At 33.8% G+C, this 20,567-nt stretch overlaps 1 protein-coding gene across 3 annotated transcripts in view; it reads left to right on the forward strand.

Moving 5' to 3' along the window:
* CCSER1 (coiled-coil serine rich protein 1) overlaps positions 1 to 20,567 on the forward strand; it is a 926,333-nt gene that overhangs the window by 841,498 nt on the left and 64,268 nt on the right. For 2 of the 3 annotated variants that reach the window (XM_060011985.1, XM_060011986.1), the window contains one exon: positions 14,116 to 14,393. In XM_060011985.1, the coding sequence (XP_059867968.1) occupies positions 14,116 to 14,367 (252 nt within the window). In that variant the 3' untranslated portion in view covers positions 14,368 to 14,393. Of the gene's footprint in view, positions 1 to 14,115; positions 14,394 to 20,567 lie in introns of those variants that run through there. The other variant, XM_060011987.1, reaches the window with a different exon arrangement.

The following is a 20,567-nucleotide window of genomic DNA, read 5'->3' on the forward strand; positions in this document are numbered from 1 at the left end:
TGTGAAGACCAAAATATATATATTTCTTATTATTAATCACAATTTCTTTATTTTTTAATGTCCATATAAATCTGATTTTTGACTTCTTATATATGCAATAAAGAACAATTTAAAAAGTTTAGGAAGACCTGATTGTTCTATTTTTAAGCAAATTTCTTGAGGAATTATACTACATTTAATGAAGATTTCAACTTCATTGAGCTTAGATTATTATCTGATATACAAAATGTGTAGCAATTGTAAATAATTTCTTACCCAGTTATACTGAAAGTTTTATATTCATCTTTTTAGAACTCATAGTTAAATATGGCTTCCTACATTAATGTGACTGAGTTAAAATGTTAAGGTTCAAAATGTAGTGATTTATTCTAAATATTAGGTGCTAAGTGTACTTATATCTATAAAAACTAAAATATATAAAGTGTGTAATTACTGTATTAAACATTATTCATTTACTTTAAAATTATCTTTTATTTGTTTTGTAGTATTTTATATTTTCCCATCCAGTTTTTTTTGTTTCGTTGTTTCCCTTCAATTGGGACAAGATGTGCTTTGAATGGTATTAGAAATAATTAAGATGTAAGGAGACCACATTATTGAGGACATTATTCGTGTAAACTATTTTCTAAAATATCAAAGAGCCACCAAAATGGGTCACATTCTACAAATGATAGATTTGGGTTTTGGAACAAATGTTGCATACTTCCCTCCTTAAAAGTCATGCCACTCTGAGGAAGAACTAATTATCTTAAGGCTCTGAGTCAACTGTTGCCAAATGGTCTCCCAGTTAGTGACAGAAGAGAAATGAAGCACAGTGCAGTAAACCTTGGGCATTCACCTGGCCTCCTTTGCAGCCCAGATTGTTCCTATGGTGTCAGGTAACAATTAAAGAACCTGAAATTGAAGGTGACTCAGAAGAGGGCAAACTGAAAAGTATAACTTTCTCAACCAGGTCACACAGTAAAATAATAAACAGAATGTAGTGAGAGGATAAGAGGCTAGGAACATTTTAAAAAACAGAGGTCCATAGGTAATTATCTTTAGAGATATCTAGAGAAGTAGATATCTAGATAGTGGCATCGTATATACTATGGTCACTAACTGTGTAATCTTGAGCAGGCATATTCCCAATCTATAGGCTGGCCTCAGTTTCCTCACAAATATTAATAAAATAAGGAAAAAGGGCTAAATGATTTCTTAAGCTTTTTTTTTTCCAGTGGTAACATTCCATAAATCTTTATGTAAATTACATATCCATAAAATAGTTCAAGGTAAGCACCAAAAGAAATATACCTTATCTCTCTTGGCCCAACGCATAGACTAGGACCTGGCACATAGTAGGCACTCAGAACAATATTTGTTGGGTGAATGAATAAGCCAGAAAATAAAAGTGAGGGGTCAGTGGGTTAAATGGCCATCAGCAGATGGATAGCATATGTGAGCACAAACATTGCTGCACTAAGACTTTGTTTCTCCTCTCTCTTTAAGGTAAACTGCACCCTTGGTGATGATGGGGCAGGGTAGGAAGGGAGACCCTAAGGTGTTTCAGAGTCTCTTACAGGTTTTCACATTCCTGATTGGAAAAGCTAAACACTGGTTTGAAGTCCTTAAGACTAAAAAATACCATTTCTGACCAGTTCTCTGTCATACAAATAACTCCAGACCTTCCCCTGGTCAGACTGCTATCTCATGAGGAACAGAGACTAACACTTCCCTGGCTACACTTTCAAGCTGAATAAATTGGAGAACAGTATCATTAGAGTTAATACACAGTATTTAATTTCAGACTTCATCTTCCCAACTGGTACATCCTGGCTAATACTTGCCAAATGTAGCCATAGAGTTTATTTAATTAGCTTCTTTTTACTATAATAAATCACTGGACTAGTTCAAATAGAAATCTGATGATTGCAATTTATATATTTAAAGCATCACCTGACTTCTGAAAGTTGTTATTTTTTCAGATTGAGAGTATAAAAATATATCCCAAATAGTTGTAACATTGTCTTCCTAATGTTTATAGATTTCTAAGCGAGATCCAATTTCCAGAAATTCATGATGAAAATGCAGTTAAATTAGAATAGATACTATAGGGAAATGGAAATTGTCATTTTATTTTCAGGTAGGTCTTTGGGTTTGAGAAGACATTAAATTACACTATGGAATGTTGATCTGTCAGGTGAAAATTTAAGCGATGGTGATTTTCTGACTTGCTGTCTGAGACTACATATTTATTTTTCTGGTCTGTTTAGCTGTTCCTAGAAATTAATAATGACAGAAATAAGCACATTTAATAAACTAAGATTTCCAGCAATGGATGTTGACACGATCTGATTTATTTGTTTAATACTGAGTCTTCAGTAGAGTTGTTCAGACAGTATAGAGTTGTACATTATGAATACTATGTTTAAAAGTGGAAACAAAATGGATATGCTGGAAACTATGCCAATTTACAAGGTAGTAATTATTAAAAATATAAATTAATACAGCAAAGTTTAAAAAATGCACTTATGCTGGCACTGGTTACTTGTTTAATATTTTGAAGAGCTCTTAGAACAGTTGAGGGAGATTTTTAAAGAAAAGCACTGAGACAGGCAGAGGCCACAATTATTGATAAAATTCTTGAGTTGAAACTGATTAGATAACAAAGCTCAAATATTAAAATTGAGAGATTTAAAACAATTTTCTAGAAGAACAGAAAATTTCAGTGTTTTAGAGCTAAAAGAGATATTTAGGACTAGTCCAATTTTCTAATTTTCCTGAAAAAGAAATGTGATCTCTGAGGTTTAAGTAATATCCCAAGGTCAGTGAGAAAAAGGAACAAGTGAATTTATTCAATTAATTTTTTTCTGAATGAATTGCAAATGTTAGTGTCTATATGTTAATACCATATTTACAAAAAAAGAGTAAATGAACATTTTATTTATTTATTTATTTATTTTTAAACATTTTTATTTTATGTTGGAGCATAGTTGATTAACAGTGTTGTGTTAGTTTCAGGTGTACAGCAAAGTGATTCAGTTATACATATATATGTATCTTTTTCAAATTATTTTCCCATTTAGGTTATTGCAGAATATTGAGCAGTGTTTCCTGTGCTATAGAATAGATCCTTGTTGGTTATTTATTTTTAAATATAGTAGTGGCAAGAAGGTAACCGTATAAACGTATGAAGATTGTGGGTGGAGATGATTACAAGAAGGTAATAGCTGGTATAAAATGTTGAAAGCAGTAAAGATTCAGATTTTCAGAAAATGCTGAGAGCAAATTTCGAATATGTGATCATAAATTTAAACACAACAGTCTGTTTTTCTCCAGCAACACATAGTTAGTTATTAGGTGCAGTTATATCTTATATAGATGATATCAGAGTTTAGCTTTGCTAGGGAAGTGTACAACAGAGGAAGAAAGGATCCAAAAAGTTGAAAGGTTTGTGTATCAGCCTGATGATAACCCTGTTCCTTGGATGCTATGCTGAAAAAGATGGAAATTAGAGGGAAACTGAATGAGAAAGTGGTAGGCTCAAATGATTGAAGATCTTCATGAGTTCAAAGAATTTTTGGATGAAAAGTTTAGATTAATAGTGAAAAGCTCCCAAAAGCATTTGAACATTTTTGTTGGTTGTTATAAATAGCAACTCTAAATGTCATCTGCAAGACATCATTAGCAATAAAGATTCAAAGAAAGCTTTGGGAAAGATAATGAGCTATCTTTGAAAATGTATCAGTTATGTGCTTTAGATAATTCTTGTGGAAGGGTGGCACGTAAAGTGGAAAACCTGTACCCATAATATTTAATTAGGTATCTTTGGGCAGATTCTTTTAACTATATGAATTAATGGTATTCATTATAAGGATGGTGGTCCTTTTAATCCCTCAAATCCAATGTATTCAAGAGTCCTTTAAACTTCTTTTGCTAAAATGCCTGACATTACCCAGATCTCTTTGTGTGTAAGTGTGGGTGAAGAAATGTGTTAGCACCAGACTTGGGGGGAGGGGAGATGTGATAGTTCTTTTAGAAGGTTCCTTGTAAGAAATGGCATAGCTAAAGAGAGTGAAAGGGAAGGAAGAATAAGAAAAACTATTTATTAATAAGATGGCAAGTTTAGAATATATAACATTTAAACATAACTCTACCTGAAATCTCAAACTCTCCTGAAAGAGAGAGTTTCCTCCTGAAAGATTGAGTTGAAGAAAGCTTTTTATGAGTTGCATCAGTGGTAAAGAAATAGCCTTTGTATGACTACTAGAGAATAAAAGGATGATGGATGATTTGGTTTCAAATTATTTTAATAGCTAAAATAATTATTTTCCCTATATAATCAAAACATGCACACAAATGTTCCTGTACCTAGAAACCTTGGGAATTAAGAGTCTTAAGGTGTTTCTAGAACATTTCTTTGCTTAGCTAAAACAAACAAATAATAAAAGATACAACCTATTCCTCTTAAAATGTATGAAAGCCACAGTACTCAAATTAATAGACATATTTAAAAGGCAAGTAATTAATAAGGGAAACACTTAACTCATTTTGTTGCTTTTGAAAGACAAAAAATGGAAGTGGATATCCTATTACTAATTAACTCCTAATTGCTCGCTTGACTTTTTATTTCATTGGAGTATAGTTGATTTGCAATTTTGTGTTAGTTTCAGGTATACAGCAAATTGATTCAGTTATACAAATATATATATTCATTCTTTTCAGATTCTTTCAGATACTTTGCCCATATAGGTTATTATACAATACTGAGTATAGTTCCCTGTGCTATACAGTAGGTCCTTGTTGGTTATCTATTTTATGTATAGTAGTGTGTGTATGTTATCCCAAGCTCCTAATTTATCCTTCCTCCCCACATTTCCCCTTTGGTAACTATAGGTTTGTTTTTGAAATCTGTGACTCTATTTCTTTTTTGTAAATAAGTTCATTTGTATCATTTTTTAAAATTAGATTCCACATATGAGTGATATTATATAATATTTGTCTTTCTCTGACTTCAGTTAGTGTAATAATCTCTAGGTCCATCCATGTTGCTGCAAATGGCATTATTTCATTCTTTTTTATGGCTGAATAATATTCCATTGTATATATGTACCACATCTTCTTTATTCCTCTGTTGATGGACATTTATTGCTCGACTTTTTTTAAAAGTGCCTCAGAATATGCCCAGGCAAAAATCTGGTAACACAAGGATCAAAGGAAGTAGTTAAAAATATCTCCATTCAGATCTTATTCTGGTACAAATAAGTTGAACTCTGTTATTACTCTCTGCACCCAAAATCTGATAGTGGAGGAAAAAATTATTTAAATCTATTCTTGCCATGTAAATGGAAGCAGGAACCTAATGCACTATTTGCACTTATTCAACAAACATTTAAATACTTACTAAGCACTTACCATGCTCCAGGCACTGTTTGAACAATTGGGATAATTTAGAAAACATAGCAAAGATCTGAACCTTGTCTTTTTAGCCCTTAAATGCTAATGTGGGAAGATAGGTAATATACTATAATAATAAATGTATACAGTATATTAAAAGATTGTAAGTGTCCCTGGAAGTGAAGTAGGCAGTAGACTATAATATTAAATAGGGGGATAAAGTATACCTCACTGAGAAGGTAGGGTATAAGCAAAAACTTGAGAAACTGTGGGATTTGGACTAGAGAGAGTTCCCGCTGGGATGAGCACCTGGTCCAAAAGTCTATGTTAGAAGAATGTTTGACGTGGACAGGGACTGTCAAGAGCACCAGATTCTGTAAAAGAGTGATGGGAGGGCTTCCCTGATGGCGCAGTGGTTGAGAGTCCACCTGCCGATGCAGGGGACGCGGGTTCGTGCCTCGGTCCGGGAAGATCCCACATGCCGCGGAGCGGCTGGGCCCGTGAGCCATGGCCGCTGAGCCTGCGCTTCCGGAGCCTGTGCTCCGCAACGGGAGGGGCCACAGCGGTAAGAGGCCCGTGTACCACAAAAAAAAAAAAAAAAAAAAAAAAAAAGAGTGATGGGGGTGGATTTGGATTTAGAAAGAGGTAGAATCAGAAGTTATAGGCAGATAGATTGATAGATAAACATATTCTGTCTCTTAGTCCTCTCTCTTGAACTACTCTAGTACATTCTCTCTTTTTATGTTCTGTAGTAAGAATATAAAAGACAGCTTACTAAACAGATTAATGATTCAATTAGCTTAGCCTAATCGAGGGATAAATTTTCAAATATTTCACGATGCCGCATCCCACACATTAGGTGCGAATCCTGTCCATATCTGTTTAAATTCACAGTTGGCCTGATGTTTACCACCACTAGGGGATTCTAAAGCAGTACACCTTTCATTGGCAATATTTGGGATTACTTATTTTCTGAAACTATGCCTTTCACTTTCTATTTAAGAATTAGAATAAAAGATGGAGGTTGTCAGAAATAATATTACCTAAAAGCATAGTAGAAATTCTATGTTGTTGATTAGTCTCATATCGGAAATGAAAAGACACCTTCATCACAAATGACCACCCAGCTATGAACATCAGAAATACTGGGAATATTCTAGTTTCAGGGCAAATTTCATTGTATATAAGCTCATAAAAAATGAGAACCCAAGTCCCTGGAGCAGAAGAAATTTAACTTATGCAGTACACCAAGATGAGAACTTCTAGAAAACTGGAGGTGTAGAGGTACTATACTTGTTTAATATTTAAGATAGCCTAGAGCAATGATAATCACAGACAAACTCTATGAAATGTTATTTGTGCCCACATAGTTACATTAATTTTCTTTTAATCTTTGTCCCAGGAAGTATTTCAGTTGAATTTTACATTTCTTTCCAAGAAATTAGGAACTCTGGAATACAATCTCATTTACTTTAACTTTTTTCTCACAGTTATTTCCAAATCCTAAATGAATTCAAAACCAAGAATTTATCTTGCATTTACTTCTTCAATATGTAAAAACAACTTGGTTTAGGTGAACTTTAATATAATTCTGGGATTAGGTTTACTCAACTAATGGGTTACTCATTCATTTATTAAACACATTGATCTAATTCATATTAGATATTCATCTCATACACACAAGACATAAAGTAATAGTTACTTTTTGAAGGTACTATGTGTAGTGGTTGCAAAAGGAGCTCTGTAATCAGATATTCTGGGTTCAATAATTAACTCCACCTCCTTCTAGCTGTGTCTGTTTGGGCAAGTTAATTAACCTCTCTGCCTCAATGACCCGATGCCCAAAATAGGAATTAGTAGTGATATCTGCAACATAATTGTGAGGATATCTGCAACATAATTGTGAGGCTAAGGTTAGAAATCCACATATACAACTAAAGATTTTTTTATCAGCAATATAACTGAAACTTGACACTGAATTTAAAGTCTGTGCAGCAAGCTGATAGATGAAAAAGTAGATATCCAAATTAAGAAAACCAGGATTTAGGAACCGAACAAGGTTGACAATAGGTTTATCAGGCTGTTTTCAAACTCATTGGGATTTCTTAACTTCTTGAATAGTTTCATCAGTCTCACCACGAAGCCGTACAACATAGAAAAATGCATAGCAAGAACCTGTAAGAGAACCAGATTGCCTGTCTTAAAAATTAAAACATAGCACAGATATTAGATTTTAAAGCTCTACAGGGATCATCCAGTACAGCCCTCTATATCCTTCCACTCCCACATCATTTTCTTGATAGGTGGACCAAAACCCAGAGTTGAACATTGTTCTCATCTTCCAAGACTGTGCTTTTCTTCCCAAAATGATACCACTGTTTAAGAAGAAATGTAGTGGTAAGAAGCAGGAAGGCCAGAAGTGTTTAACAACATTCTTGCCATTCTTTTGGGGGCCATATACCATAGCTGCAATAACATGAATTATCATAAGAATTGAATTAATGCAGGGAAGACACTTGGAGCAGTGCTTGACACACAGAGATCACCCCCGAAATACTAGTTATTTTTATAACTGGTAATAATTAGTCCTTGATTTGGGACCCAATGACTAGAATTCAAGCCCCAAGTCTGCCACTTATAAGTTAAGTTCCCTGCTGCGAGCCCCCTCATCTGTCAAATGAAGAGATTGAACTACATGTTATTTAAACTTCCTTCTAGTTCTTTCTTGTATCTCCAAAGCTGAGGCTAAATGTAAAAGCCATACAGTTATTTGAGGTCTTTTAAAAATTTTGTTTTTTTCCAGTTAAATCATAACTACCTTCTACAGTTAAGAAAATTATCACAATGAAATCTCCAGAATGCTAGAAATGAAATATCTATTCTATCTGTTCATTCTATAGTGGTCCATATTGGAAAAATAAAGCAACCAAATCTAGGGGTACTGGATACTATATTTCTCACTTTTTGTTTATAGGGAAGCAGGGAAAATCTTTATGACATGATACAATTTGGGAAGAATTTGTAATCATTACAAAGGAGATCTCCCCCCTATGTATACTTTAGACAGAGATGACCTCATACCCTAGCATAGTTACTGGGGGTGTTCACACAGGTGTCTGAATCCTGTTCTGCAAGAGAGATTTTGGTAGAAAATTCAATTTTATTCAGTTAATAGATTTTTCCCTTTAAGGCATACTAAACTATCTTAATTTGGCACATTGCAGAATATTTGCTTTGGGGTAATTTTTTCTTCCTACAATTTATAACATTTTGGTTAGGTTTCATGGGCTTAATTTTGATCAACACAAAGAGTTTATACTCTATAGTGACAATATATGTGTAACAAGGGAAATACATTTTCCTTAACTGTATTCCTTGGGTACTTTCAGATATGATTTTCTGAAAATATGATGAATAAATATTGCATTTGTGTTTAAGAGTAATGAAGTGGGTTTTTATACCAATTAAAATTTTATAAATCTTGTATTAATTTTAAGAGTCAACCAGTGTACAGATGTATCTATATGGACGTAAGTAATTTTACTGTTCCTTGTCTACTTCAAGTCTTTCTAAGAGTCAGATTGTCTCAGTGAATAGAATTAAAACATTCATTTCTTTCTGAATTATTTCAATATATGCTTTAGTGGAGGTTACACAAAATTGGAAAATTCCAAGTACTTTTTAATTTTAAAATGAGAAAATTGTGTAGTATATGTGTAAGGGGCTGAAAAGGGGCTTTGTTTCCTTGAGATTAATATTTCTTTTGAAAAATTTGTCGTAAATGTTATTGCTTGTTTAATTAGGATGGTAATACGATTTGATCTTTCCAAGTAAATTGACCGATTTGCTATCAATAAGAGACAGCAAAACTCAAGATTGCTGTAGTTTTCCTAGCAGAAGCTGGAAAGCTTTCCTTAAAGTTTTCCTTAACAGCTTTCCCCACTCAAGCCACCTGAACTTCCAACTTGAAGGTTTAATGTTACTCTAGGATTCGTACTAATTCCTGCCATTGGTTAGGGCTTTATACCTCAAGAATTCTTAGTGAATCTTATTATACAGTAAACCATTTGACTTCTCCATTGAAACACCTTCTTGCCTGAAGCCCTTTTAGCATATGGAAATCCTCTTAGCTCATTATCCTCTGCCCATATGGGTCCCAAATTCTTGCCGTCAGATTCTCTGACTCAGTTCTTCAACCTCAAGATTGGTGTTTCAATAATTTGGTTCCTAAATTATGACCAAGTTTATAAAGTATATCATATCTATGCTGGCATGCTGACTGTCTAGCTCCTATTCCATCCACATAGGTATGTTTCTTCTTAAAGTTCTCCTCTTAATCACTGTGTTGCCTTGAAGAATCATGACTCAGGCATGAGCTGCATGTTATGATAAATCTGTGTTCATAAGTATGTAAGACATTAAAGATTTTGACTGGTGTGAACGTAAAGAAACTTGACCAAGGAATGAATAAATGAACTTGGTATCTCGGCTCTTAATATATTGGTTTAAATTTTGCTTTTGTACTCACTAGCTCTGGTACTCAGACCACATAATTTAAATTTTGTAAGCTTCAACTTTCTCCTTTGAAAAAATAAGCTTAAAATATGTACCTTGATTTCTGCTTCTATTCATGAAAGAATACTAGTTATAAGACTTACCCTCCTACTGTAATATTCAATAGTTAGAAGACTAGGCAAAACATATAAAACAACTCTCACACATTAAAAAACAGACAGGGAAGCGCTGTAATACCTGTGAAAAGGAAAACAGAGAGAGTCTTGGCAATACCCAGGTTTCTGTCTGGAGGCAGTTTTTGGACCATGGTACATGGAGGGACAGCCCAGTCAGAACTACGGGGTCTTTAAATTTTGTAGTTGAGGAGACAAAGATCTGAGTTTGGAGAGAACAAGGCAGCTTCGATTTGTAAGACTGATTACCAGAAAGGAGGGAAACATACAGAGAAGAACTCTAGAAATCTGCACAGGTGTTACTCTGAGAATTTTATTTCAGTAACAGTCTTCACATATGTAGAGTGAAATTTGATAAGGCTAGGCAAAGAATAAGTGCTGGAAAAGAATAATTACAAGAGAACTTTAAGTAGAATTCCCAGAGCTTTCACAGGTCTGGGAGTCTTTTGAATTCCCATCAGCCAGAGTAGTGAACCCTCATTGAATACTTGGAACGTTCAGTAGAGAGCACAAAAGGGTCAAGCTTTAGTAATAGAGATAACTCTAAAGACTACTTCAGTCTCATCCTAAACATGTTTTTAAAGCAAGCCTCAGAGGGGTTAGTCTGACCCATAAGTAACTTAACCATCTGCCAGAAACAATCCTAACTCCTTCTAAGGGAATAAACAAAATCTAGCACTACACAGAATAAAAATCACAATATCTGGCAATGAATGAAAACATTACTGGACATAAGAAAACATAGGAAAATGTGACTTGTAACCAGGAAATAATTCAGTCAATAAAAACAGACCTGGAAATGACAGATGATAGAATTAACAGACAAGAAGTTCAAAACACCATTACAAGTATTAATATGTCAAGGAGTTAAAGCAAAGCATGACAGTTTGCATCCTTCAAATGAAAGGCACAATATCAGGATATTTGCTCAAATTTATATTTAGGTGTGCTATATAAGTATAATAATGATAATAAAAATTAGAATACGAAGAGGCGATAACAATTACTGTTTGGGGATATGCTGTGTCTGACCCTTTGCTAAGTGCTATACACATATTATCTAATTTAATCCTCATAGCAACCACATGATATAGTTACTATATTTATTATTAGTTTTCAACTAAAAAATGATGAGGTTGAGAAATGTTATGTAATTTGTTAGAGAGAACACAAAAGAAGGTTACAAACTGAAGATTTAAGCCCACATCTGTCTAAATTCGGAAGCACATCATTACAGTTTCCCAAATCCTAAAAGTTATGAGCATGAATGCCACTGTAGAATTTTTTAGCCTACACTGCCAGGTTTAAGAAATGTTCTAAGATTTTGTTTTATATCTTAGTTCATGTGAAATTTAGACTCTTCAAGATGTATCCTGTAAATGTAGATAATTTTCTAAACTCAGAAAATAGGCTGCCATTTATTTACAAGAATAACTGTTTGCCAGGTTGATTCTAGAGACTTTTCTAGAGTCAGTAGAGTAATAGTCTATTTTTTAAAGCAAAGTGGACTGAACGTATTGTTGCCAGGGGGAGACAGTGGCAGGGAGGGATAGACTGGGAGTTTGGGATCGACATGTACACCCTGCTATATTTAAAATAGACAACCAACTAGGACCTACTGTATAGCCCAGGGAACTCTGCTCAATATTCTGTAATAACCTAAATGGGAAAAGAATTTTAAAAAGAATGGATATATGCATATGAATAACTGAATCACTTTTGCTGTACACCCAAAACTAACGCAACATTGTTAATCAACTACACTCCAATATGAAATAAAAATTTTAAAAAAGACAAAGTGGACTCAGTTAATATTTTTGTTCATATGTTTCCATCTAAACAATTCAAGAAATGTTTTATATAGGAGGTAAAAATTTAAAAACCACTTGAAAACCTTTTAAGCATTAACACTCTGGTTTCTCTTCAGATCTTAATAATCTTTTGCATTTTTAAGCATAAATGCTGTCACCAAATGAAAAAAACTTTATCTTATGAATATTTTCCTTATATTACACTCTAAATCTGCAGCTTAATGTGACAACAAAAACCAGTTACAATCTTAAATTCCAAAATATAAAGCTAGAAATACAATAAAGTCTAGTATATATGTCTTACAGGTCAATTTCTTACCCGATGTATCGAGATAATGTAGAGTATATACTTAAGGTTATGTGCTATTTAGATTTTCATCAGAAATAGAAAAATACTTTAACTTAAGTCAAAATTATTCATAATAATGTGAAAAATTGTTAAGGTTTCTAAATCTCTGTCACATAATTTAGAGGCAGATAAAAAAATTATGATAAAGATAAATCCCAATATTTATTTGTATTCTTTCCATTTTTCTTCTGATAGTGTTTCTAGGAAAAGTAGAAAATAAGATGTAGGTTCAAGACTAAATTATGAGAATATGTAAATTCTCATATATGTCTGTCCTTGATATGTTATACGCCCCCGTTTTCAAAGACTGCTATCGAAGTAAGCATTTGCTTAAAGAACAGTCGAAACTCCTACTCTTTTTTTTTTTTTTTTTTTTTTCTCGGTATGCGGGCCTCTCACTGTTGTGGCCTCTCCCGTTGCGGAGTACAGGCTCCGGACGCGCAGGCTCAGCTGCCATGGCTCACGGGCCCAGCCGCTCCGCGGCATGTGGGATCTTCCCGGACCGGGGCACGAACCCGCGTTCCCTGCATTGGCAGGTGGACTCTCAACCACTGCGCCACCAGGGAAGCCCGAAACTCCTACTGTTGAAAGACTTCACAATTTGGTCAACTCTTGGGCCTTATTTCCCCACTGCTCCTTTTTGCACAACTCACAGTATATGCCAACTAAACCACTTGCCTTGCCTAGACCTCTTAGTGCAGTGCTTCTCAAACTCTAACGTGCATGTTCATCACCTGGAAATTTTGTTAAAACACATATTCTTGCTCAGCTGGTCTTGGGTGGAGTCAGCATTAGAAGTGAGTTCCCAGGTGATGGTATGCTACAAGTCCAGTCACCATATATTGAGTAGTCAGGTGTTCAGACTGCTGCATGTTGTTCATCTTCTGCATTTCCTCTTCAGCCTTTACCACTGTTTAGACGTGATCCTCCTCTGTGGTCCTTTGTGTGTTTGCCCATTCAAAGGCTGAATGAGGCTCTTTCATCTTAGGCTCAGAGAAAATTTTGTATACCTGACATCATTCTCCTGAAGTTTTACCTTCACTTTTGTGTGTCTAGTCAATGATCTCCTAAACTTTGAGGACTATTTATTACTTATATCCCCAATATCTAGCATGGTGTCTGGCCCACGGTACATATACAATAAATATGTATTGTAAAGTAATTAAAGGACATGATAAGAGATAGAGGGAAAGAGAATAAAAGGTAACAAAAATGAAGGAAGGTAAAAAGGAAGAATTGGGTACTGTGAGATCACATTTTATTGCAATTTTCATATAGTTCCTTCCACATATAAAACTGCTACAGTATGGAAAATAACAGGAATTGAAACTTTTATCATGTTTAGAGGGGGGCAAAATTTTTTTTCCATTATTTTGCTTTCTCAATAGCAGTATTTCCAGGGAAGATAGATAGATGGACAGACAGACTCCTCTGCCACAAGCATATTTTGCAATAGGCCTGCTAAGAAAAAGATGAACTCTTTTACCATTTAATTATGCATAGTGTTTACTGGGGACTTAAGGTGAATCGCTCTCCTTTTAGTGTAGAAAGCAGTTATGACAATAGAAGATGAAGAAAGTCCTTTTCACGAGAAAAAATCCTGAATATTTCCTATGTAATCACCAATGCTGCAATTATTTTTACTTATGGTCCTGGGATTTAGCAAGAAGTGCATTGGTACCACCTTTGGAGACTTACTCAGATATAGATATTGTCATATGTGTGAGATATTCATGTACATTCAGATCTTCTTTGTTAAATGAATTCTTTTTCACTTCAAAATCTTTGCACTAGTACTAATTATTAGTTACTTCTTCTTTGCCATCAATAATCTATTTTGAGATATATATATATATATTTCCTTTTTTTCTTTTTTTTTTTTTTCTTTCAGGGTTTGAACCTGAAAAGACCAGAGTCAGTACAAGGAGGGAGAGAGGTAAGAAAGTCTAAGGGAGAGGGAGGGGGAAGAAGAGAAAATGGTTACAGTGTTGCGGTGATTTTGTTGATGTTGACTGATGCTGAGGATGTTAATGACAATGGGGATGTGTTGAGAGGATTTATGATAACATACATCTCATTTACTCTGGCCAAACCACATTTTATACATATTTATGTAAATGTATTATTTGTGCTGCTCCTCTGAAACTGAAGAAAGTACCAGGTCTCTGGTTAGGCAAGTGTTGTTTCTGTTAAAATAGATTTTTATAGCAGTAGGGCCCTCTAGACAGGGCAGAAAAAACTTTTTTAAGCAAACGTTACATGCAATATTTAAAATGATTGATTGAGAAATTAGCATAATTCTAGCAACAGAAACATTTTATGTCATCTGGGATTCTTCACTCTCCTATCCAAGACAATTGGCAAATGCTACTAGGCGTGTGTGCAATTTTAGATGGTATGAAGTTGCCCTGGTAAGACTACTGATTCTAAAACTTCCTTTAATTATTATCCCAGATGCTTTATAAGGAAGGGAAACTTTTAATAGTACCAAACATAATACCATATTGTTTATGTGATGCATATTATTTTCTAATTCTAATGTACAGGCTTAACTTCACCTTGATTAAAATTCTTTCCAGGCTAAATGTGTAAATGCTCTATTTTACTTTGTGACTCAGGTTGTTGGGTGTAGGGGGATGGTGGGATATTTAATTCAGTAAATCAATATTTTCTTGTTGCCCAAAAGGTAATTTTATTTTTGGTGAGATTTATATAATTTGGGGGCAAAAGTGAAGATACTTTGTCTTATAAAATGAGAAAATAAATGTAACCCTCCTCCCTATCTGTGGCTTCTCTTTCTGTAGAAACATTTTTCTTCTGTATTTAATACATGGTGTTTGCCCCTTCTTTCCTTGCTCTTTTAATTTTCAGTTGTGTGTGTTTAGTATTTGACATTTTAGTTCCTTGTAAACCTGTCATTTAGGGTCTTTCTGCTTATTTGCTATTTTCCATCCAGAAGAATCTATTCTTTTTGAAGGATGCATAACAGTAGGCTCACACTGGCAAAAGAGCTGGAGAACATGAAATATAGATAGATTTATCTATATTTGAGATTTTTCATGATGTAGGAGAGCAAGGTAAAAAGGACGTGGTCATCAGTAAAGGCAGAGTGGGAAAAATTATGTACTGTGTAAGGAAGACCTCAGAGCCATTTACAGGTTTTGTGAGGGTAAATACTTTCTCTCAGATGGGACTAAAATGGATCTACTTAGAGACTTAACTCATCACCTTCTAAGTGAAAGTTCACACCCAAGCAGGACTGCCACAATTTATTTCTGCTGATTCAGTGCCTTTGAGGACATTCAATTTGGGTTTTATTACTCAGCTTCTCACCACTGTATCCTAGTCCAAGAGCAACTGTGTCTAAAGAGGGGAAACTTAAGTCCATGTACCCATGTGATGATGTTGCTAAATGGTAGCAAAAGTCATTTTTTAGATTAAGATTTTGTAGATTTTCATGTTATTTTTAAAAGCCTAATGACTGACCTTTATTGAAAAGAGTTGCTGTTAAATTTTATTGCTTAGTTTTTCATTTCCTCTTATTTTATTTTTATTACAAATGAACTTGTGGGTAAGGAACATGTCAATAATGTATATTAAATTAAAAAAATTTTCTTGAACGTATTTTATGGTTTGTGTGAAGGTCAAATTTTTAATGACCTACAATTTAACATATACATCTGTATAGAGGGGACAACCTTGATTTGGGCCTCCTCCCTGAGGTTAGTGGAATAATTGAGAAGGAGGTAAGATCATCCAGTTAATGATAGCCTGGTAGTGTCTTCCCTTGAGACCCCCAATCCAGGAATAGAAAGTAAAAGTCAACTATTAAAATTCAAAACAACCACTTCATTTCCTGTCTGGGCAATACTGGGTTACATGGGCATATTTCTATCCAGCCTAACACTCACTTTAGTTTTCCCGATGATTGTAAAGTCTAATACATTCTGTGGTAAGAAACTTCAGAGAAGTATCAGACAATTAGGTGAACTATGTTGTGGACACTTCTGTCAAGTCTCAGTGGTAAGTGATCTGTAAATGAGAGTGTAATTCCTTCTTAAGAGCTTCCTGATCTGATCTCTCTTGCTTATGAATTGTGACAGATACCTTTCTGATTCCTATTTGCTGTGTTCTGTTACATGCATGTGTTACAAAGATGTATAATATACTTCTGATTATGTTAAATTGAAGTGTGTGGATTTGGAAAACTCTTACTCAAAACATCCTCTTAGAATTTTTCATTCTAATGATATTGTGATTGATGAAGACTGAATGACAATGATTACTCTTAAAATGAATTAATTTGTCTTAGTTCAAATGACAGATGTTCCCAGTAGGTGTTGACGGATGTGACACTAGGGCCTCTTACCAAATATTTATAAGAAGGCTTAAGAAGCATCAATTAAAATGTCTATTTACCATTTGAGATCATGACAACAGTTAGAATATGCATGGAAAATCAAAGCAGGCATTAATATGCTATTTAGCTAAGTGGTAAATATTATTAAAAGGCTCATTGCTAGACAGGAAGGCCAGATTTGAGCACTACATGCCATATAAAACATAAATTAAGAAGAAGTGATTAAGATATAAATTACCTTCCGGAAGGAAATAGAGATGAACAGCACCTAAATTGCTTGTATTGTTGTGAAATATTTGAAAATAGGTATTAATTGTATAAAAAACTTCAGCTACATTAATTTTTTGGTATATTTATTCTTTATTTTTATCGTATATTTATATATTTTTGGTATATTTACCATGCATGTAAATTGAGGGGGCTGATCATAATCAATAATAACAAGGTTGTTTAAAAAGGGAGATTAGTGGAATGCTGTGTGAAATGTGATTATATAACTGATATTCCTTTCTGATTGTAAGTGAACTTCCTGCCTCTAGTGGGATCTTACAACTCATAGAAAAACCTCAAAGAAATTTCACTGGATATGACACATAGACAAATCATATTTCTTTTAAGGAATTTCTGTTCTCCTAAATACAGTGCTTTTACTGTTAAATGTGGATAAAATCAGGTTACTATCAGTTTTCTTAAAAGATTGTATAACTTTGTTATTTTAAATAGTATTATATTTTCCAAAGTACGGTTTTTGTTAACTTATTAAAGATTCATCTGTGTGCATGTGTGCCTGTGTATGTACGTATGCATGTGTTTGTACACACGGATTTTGAATGGCAAGTTGTCTTTATTTTCACCTTAGCTCAAAAATACTCGACCATCCATATTCTGGATATTTTATATCACAAGTCTAAATGCACATGATGTGGGACTTTATATCATGGATAAAGAAAACTATTATGGTTAGATATCTAAGTCAGGATCAAGCATTTAATTTCAGAAATTACACTTAATATGGCAAGCTAAGGTGAGAGACAGTGGGTACTGGAGCTTTTGGGTTATGGGTGTTGTTGGAAGTTAACAGAGATTCCAGAACCACTGATGCAATGGAAATAAAGTGCAAGCGTGTGATGATCAGGAATCACTTTTACATAATTGGCAGAGATCAGATCTCCTCAAAGTGATGAACAAAGTAAGTAGAGATTATGTTACCATTCTTCAGCTGGAATTCTGAAGAAAGATTAATATCGGTACACTTGAACATTTTAAATAAACAGTTTTGTATTCTTGCAAGACAGATATTGAAAATGCTCCTTAAACATCTGAGAGAAAATGAACATTTCTGATAATTTCTAGAAGCATTCTTTAGAAATGTGCCCCCAAAACGTTAGAGATGTATTCATTTCTTTACGAGAAAAATCGCCTGTTTTAGTGTGGAAATTTTTCAGTTAATTATGTTTGACTGTGCCGATGATATTTCTAAAAATTCTAATTTTACCTGGGGGATTGCAAGGATAAATAAATAGATTCTGATAGACACATAGGAAGAAGTGGACGTTTCAGACCATTAAAATAACTGATTTTTGAATGTGTAATTCTCAAGAAAATCATGGGCATGCCTTACAATCTGCCTACTTTGTAGTCATCAGAATGCTTCACTAACTTTCTCTGTTGGACTACAGTATCCTAACTTTGCCAAAAAACATAAATGGGAAATTACAGATGATATGAATTTCTGATACTTAAAGAAACATAATTAATCAGAGATATTTGAAAAAGGTAGATTGAAAATAAAATATTTAGCTCAATGCTATTTCCCCAAGCTGACTTTATATTTAAATGTATGAATCATTTAAAATAATAATTGGTGACTTGCTGTTTATGTAAAGTATCACTTGAGCATATAATATTCCTAAAGAAAGTGATTATTTTATTCAGATAAATAGTGGATTTTATGCCTTTGCTAGTACGGCTGGATAGACTTTGCATTGTTTATCCCTTGACAGATTACATGTTCCTACTTGAAGTTGAAAGTCATTTTAAAATTTGAGCACCAAAAGGGAGAAAACTCAAAGAATGTGATCAATGATATTCTGTATTTCAAAATAATTTGTCTCTACCTGGAATAGTAGCACAGGCATTATTACAAGTGGAACAAAATTAAAAATCACCATTGTTTTCTCTTTCCATTTTTAAATTAATTAGAATTACTAGGCAGATTATTTTGGATCTAAGTTATTGCTTAAGTTAAGAAAACTTGCTACTATTTCTCCCACATCCAGCAGAGCACTAGAGAGAATTGTTTTCTAAAGAGAGTAAAGAAGAAAAATATGTGAGTTTTAAGAATAGAACTAAAATCGAAGAAAGTGTGTTGTTCTTGAAAATGAGTTAGCAAAAGTGTTGAAGTGCCATTGTTCTCTTAAAATCTAATGTTTTACATAATTTGAAATTATAGAAAATAACAATATTTCTTTAATAGCTTGGTGAAAATCTTCACCGAGAAACAAATCATGATTACCAGTTATCTTTAGTAATTTTTCTGCAAATTTACTTCCATTTGCATGAAGTCTTTATTGTTTAGCATTCAGAATAGACTGACTGTTTCCACTTCCGTTCAAATTTAGCTATCCCATTCTTGGTTGATGTAGAGTTTTGTGGAATAAGAGATTCTTTTATAACCTCCGTGATGACACAATTTGGGGGAGAAATATATATTGGCTAATATTATATTCTTCTTTGAGATATAAAAGCTGAGGCAAAAATAACTCTTCTTTTATAACTAGAATTATTCAGTGGTTCAGTGGCTATAATTTGCCACTAAGATGTATCTGATTTACAATTGGATTCTGAGATCAAGAGACCTTTTAAGGACTCAGTAAAAAATAAAATATGCTTATTTTTTTTCCTTTCTCGGAATTGACAGGCAGTAAAGGAACTGAAAAAATCTTTGTGCTTATGAGCCAATATTTAATTGAAAGAATTACAATTTACAAGGCCATAATAATTATTCCTGTTTCAAAAATGTTCTTAAAGGATAAAATGAGTTAATAAGTGTAAAGCTCTTTGAACAGTGCCTGACACATAGGAAGCATGCAATAAATGACAACAATTTTTATTACTATTATTATTTTCCATACCATTTGCTCTTCCTTTCATCTTTCCTTCTGTCAGAGACAATCTGAGTGTCATGTTGTTGGGAGATTTTACTGTTTACATGGACTGTCCTATAATCAGTGATATCTAAAGCCTAGTCTTAGATTTTACATTCTAAATTGGTTCTCAGATGACAAATTCCTGATAGGACAACAAACAAAATATACTTGGAATCTGTCATTGAATCTCAAAAATTCTTAATTCCATAGTTCATATTACAGATAAGAGAAAATTTTATTTACCTTTCACTTACAGCATTGTTTACAGAGAGCAGTGTCTAAGCACTATAGGTTTTATAAGCTATTTTTCACATCCTGTATTTTCTGGGTGATCTTCAGATTGGATTTTGAAGATCTCTTCTGTGCTTGTATACCATTGAAATTCCAAGGAACTATCCGAAAGAAACCTGTTAGTTAAGCAAAACTAAGCTTATCAGCTTTACATCAGTAAGAAAGAACACATTCTTAGTAGTATTTCAAATAAGAAAATCAAAATCCGTAAGAAGTGCACACTTTTCAATTTTTTAAATATTTCTTTTGGAAATGTTTGACTGATTATCTAGATTACAGATTCTTAGAGTATGTACATAGTGACAGAACAATTTTTCCTAAGAGAAGCAGGGCAGAAAAGAGTGAGGAAAGGAGAGAAGTGACAAGGAGCCAGCATTGGACAGACATGAAACCATCACTGTGGAAGGACAAAAGAAGCCTTAGATATAGGAAACCTATGACACACACACACACACACACACACACACAGAGCCACACAAAAGAGTATTTACAACAGGTTTAAACAATAATTTGAACCCTAGTGAATTCCATCAAGCATCAGTC

This window comes from Delphinus delphis, chromosome 5 (genome assembly GCF_949987515.2).
Source record: "Delphinus delphis chromosome 5, mDelDel1.2, whole genome shotgun sequence".
In the NCBI taxonomy this organism is placed as follows: Eukaryota; Metazoa; Chordata; class Mammalia; order Artiodactyla; family Delphinidae; genus Delphinus; species Delphinus delphis.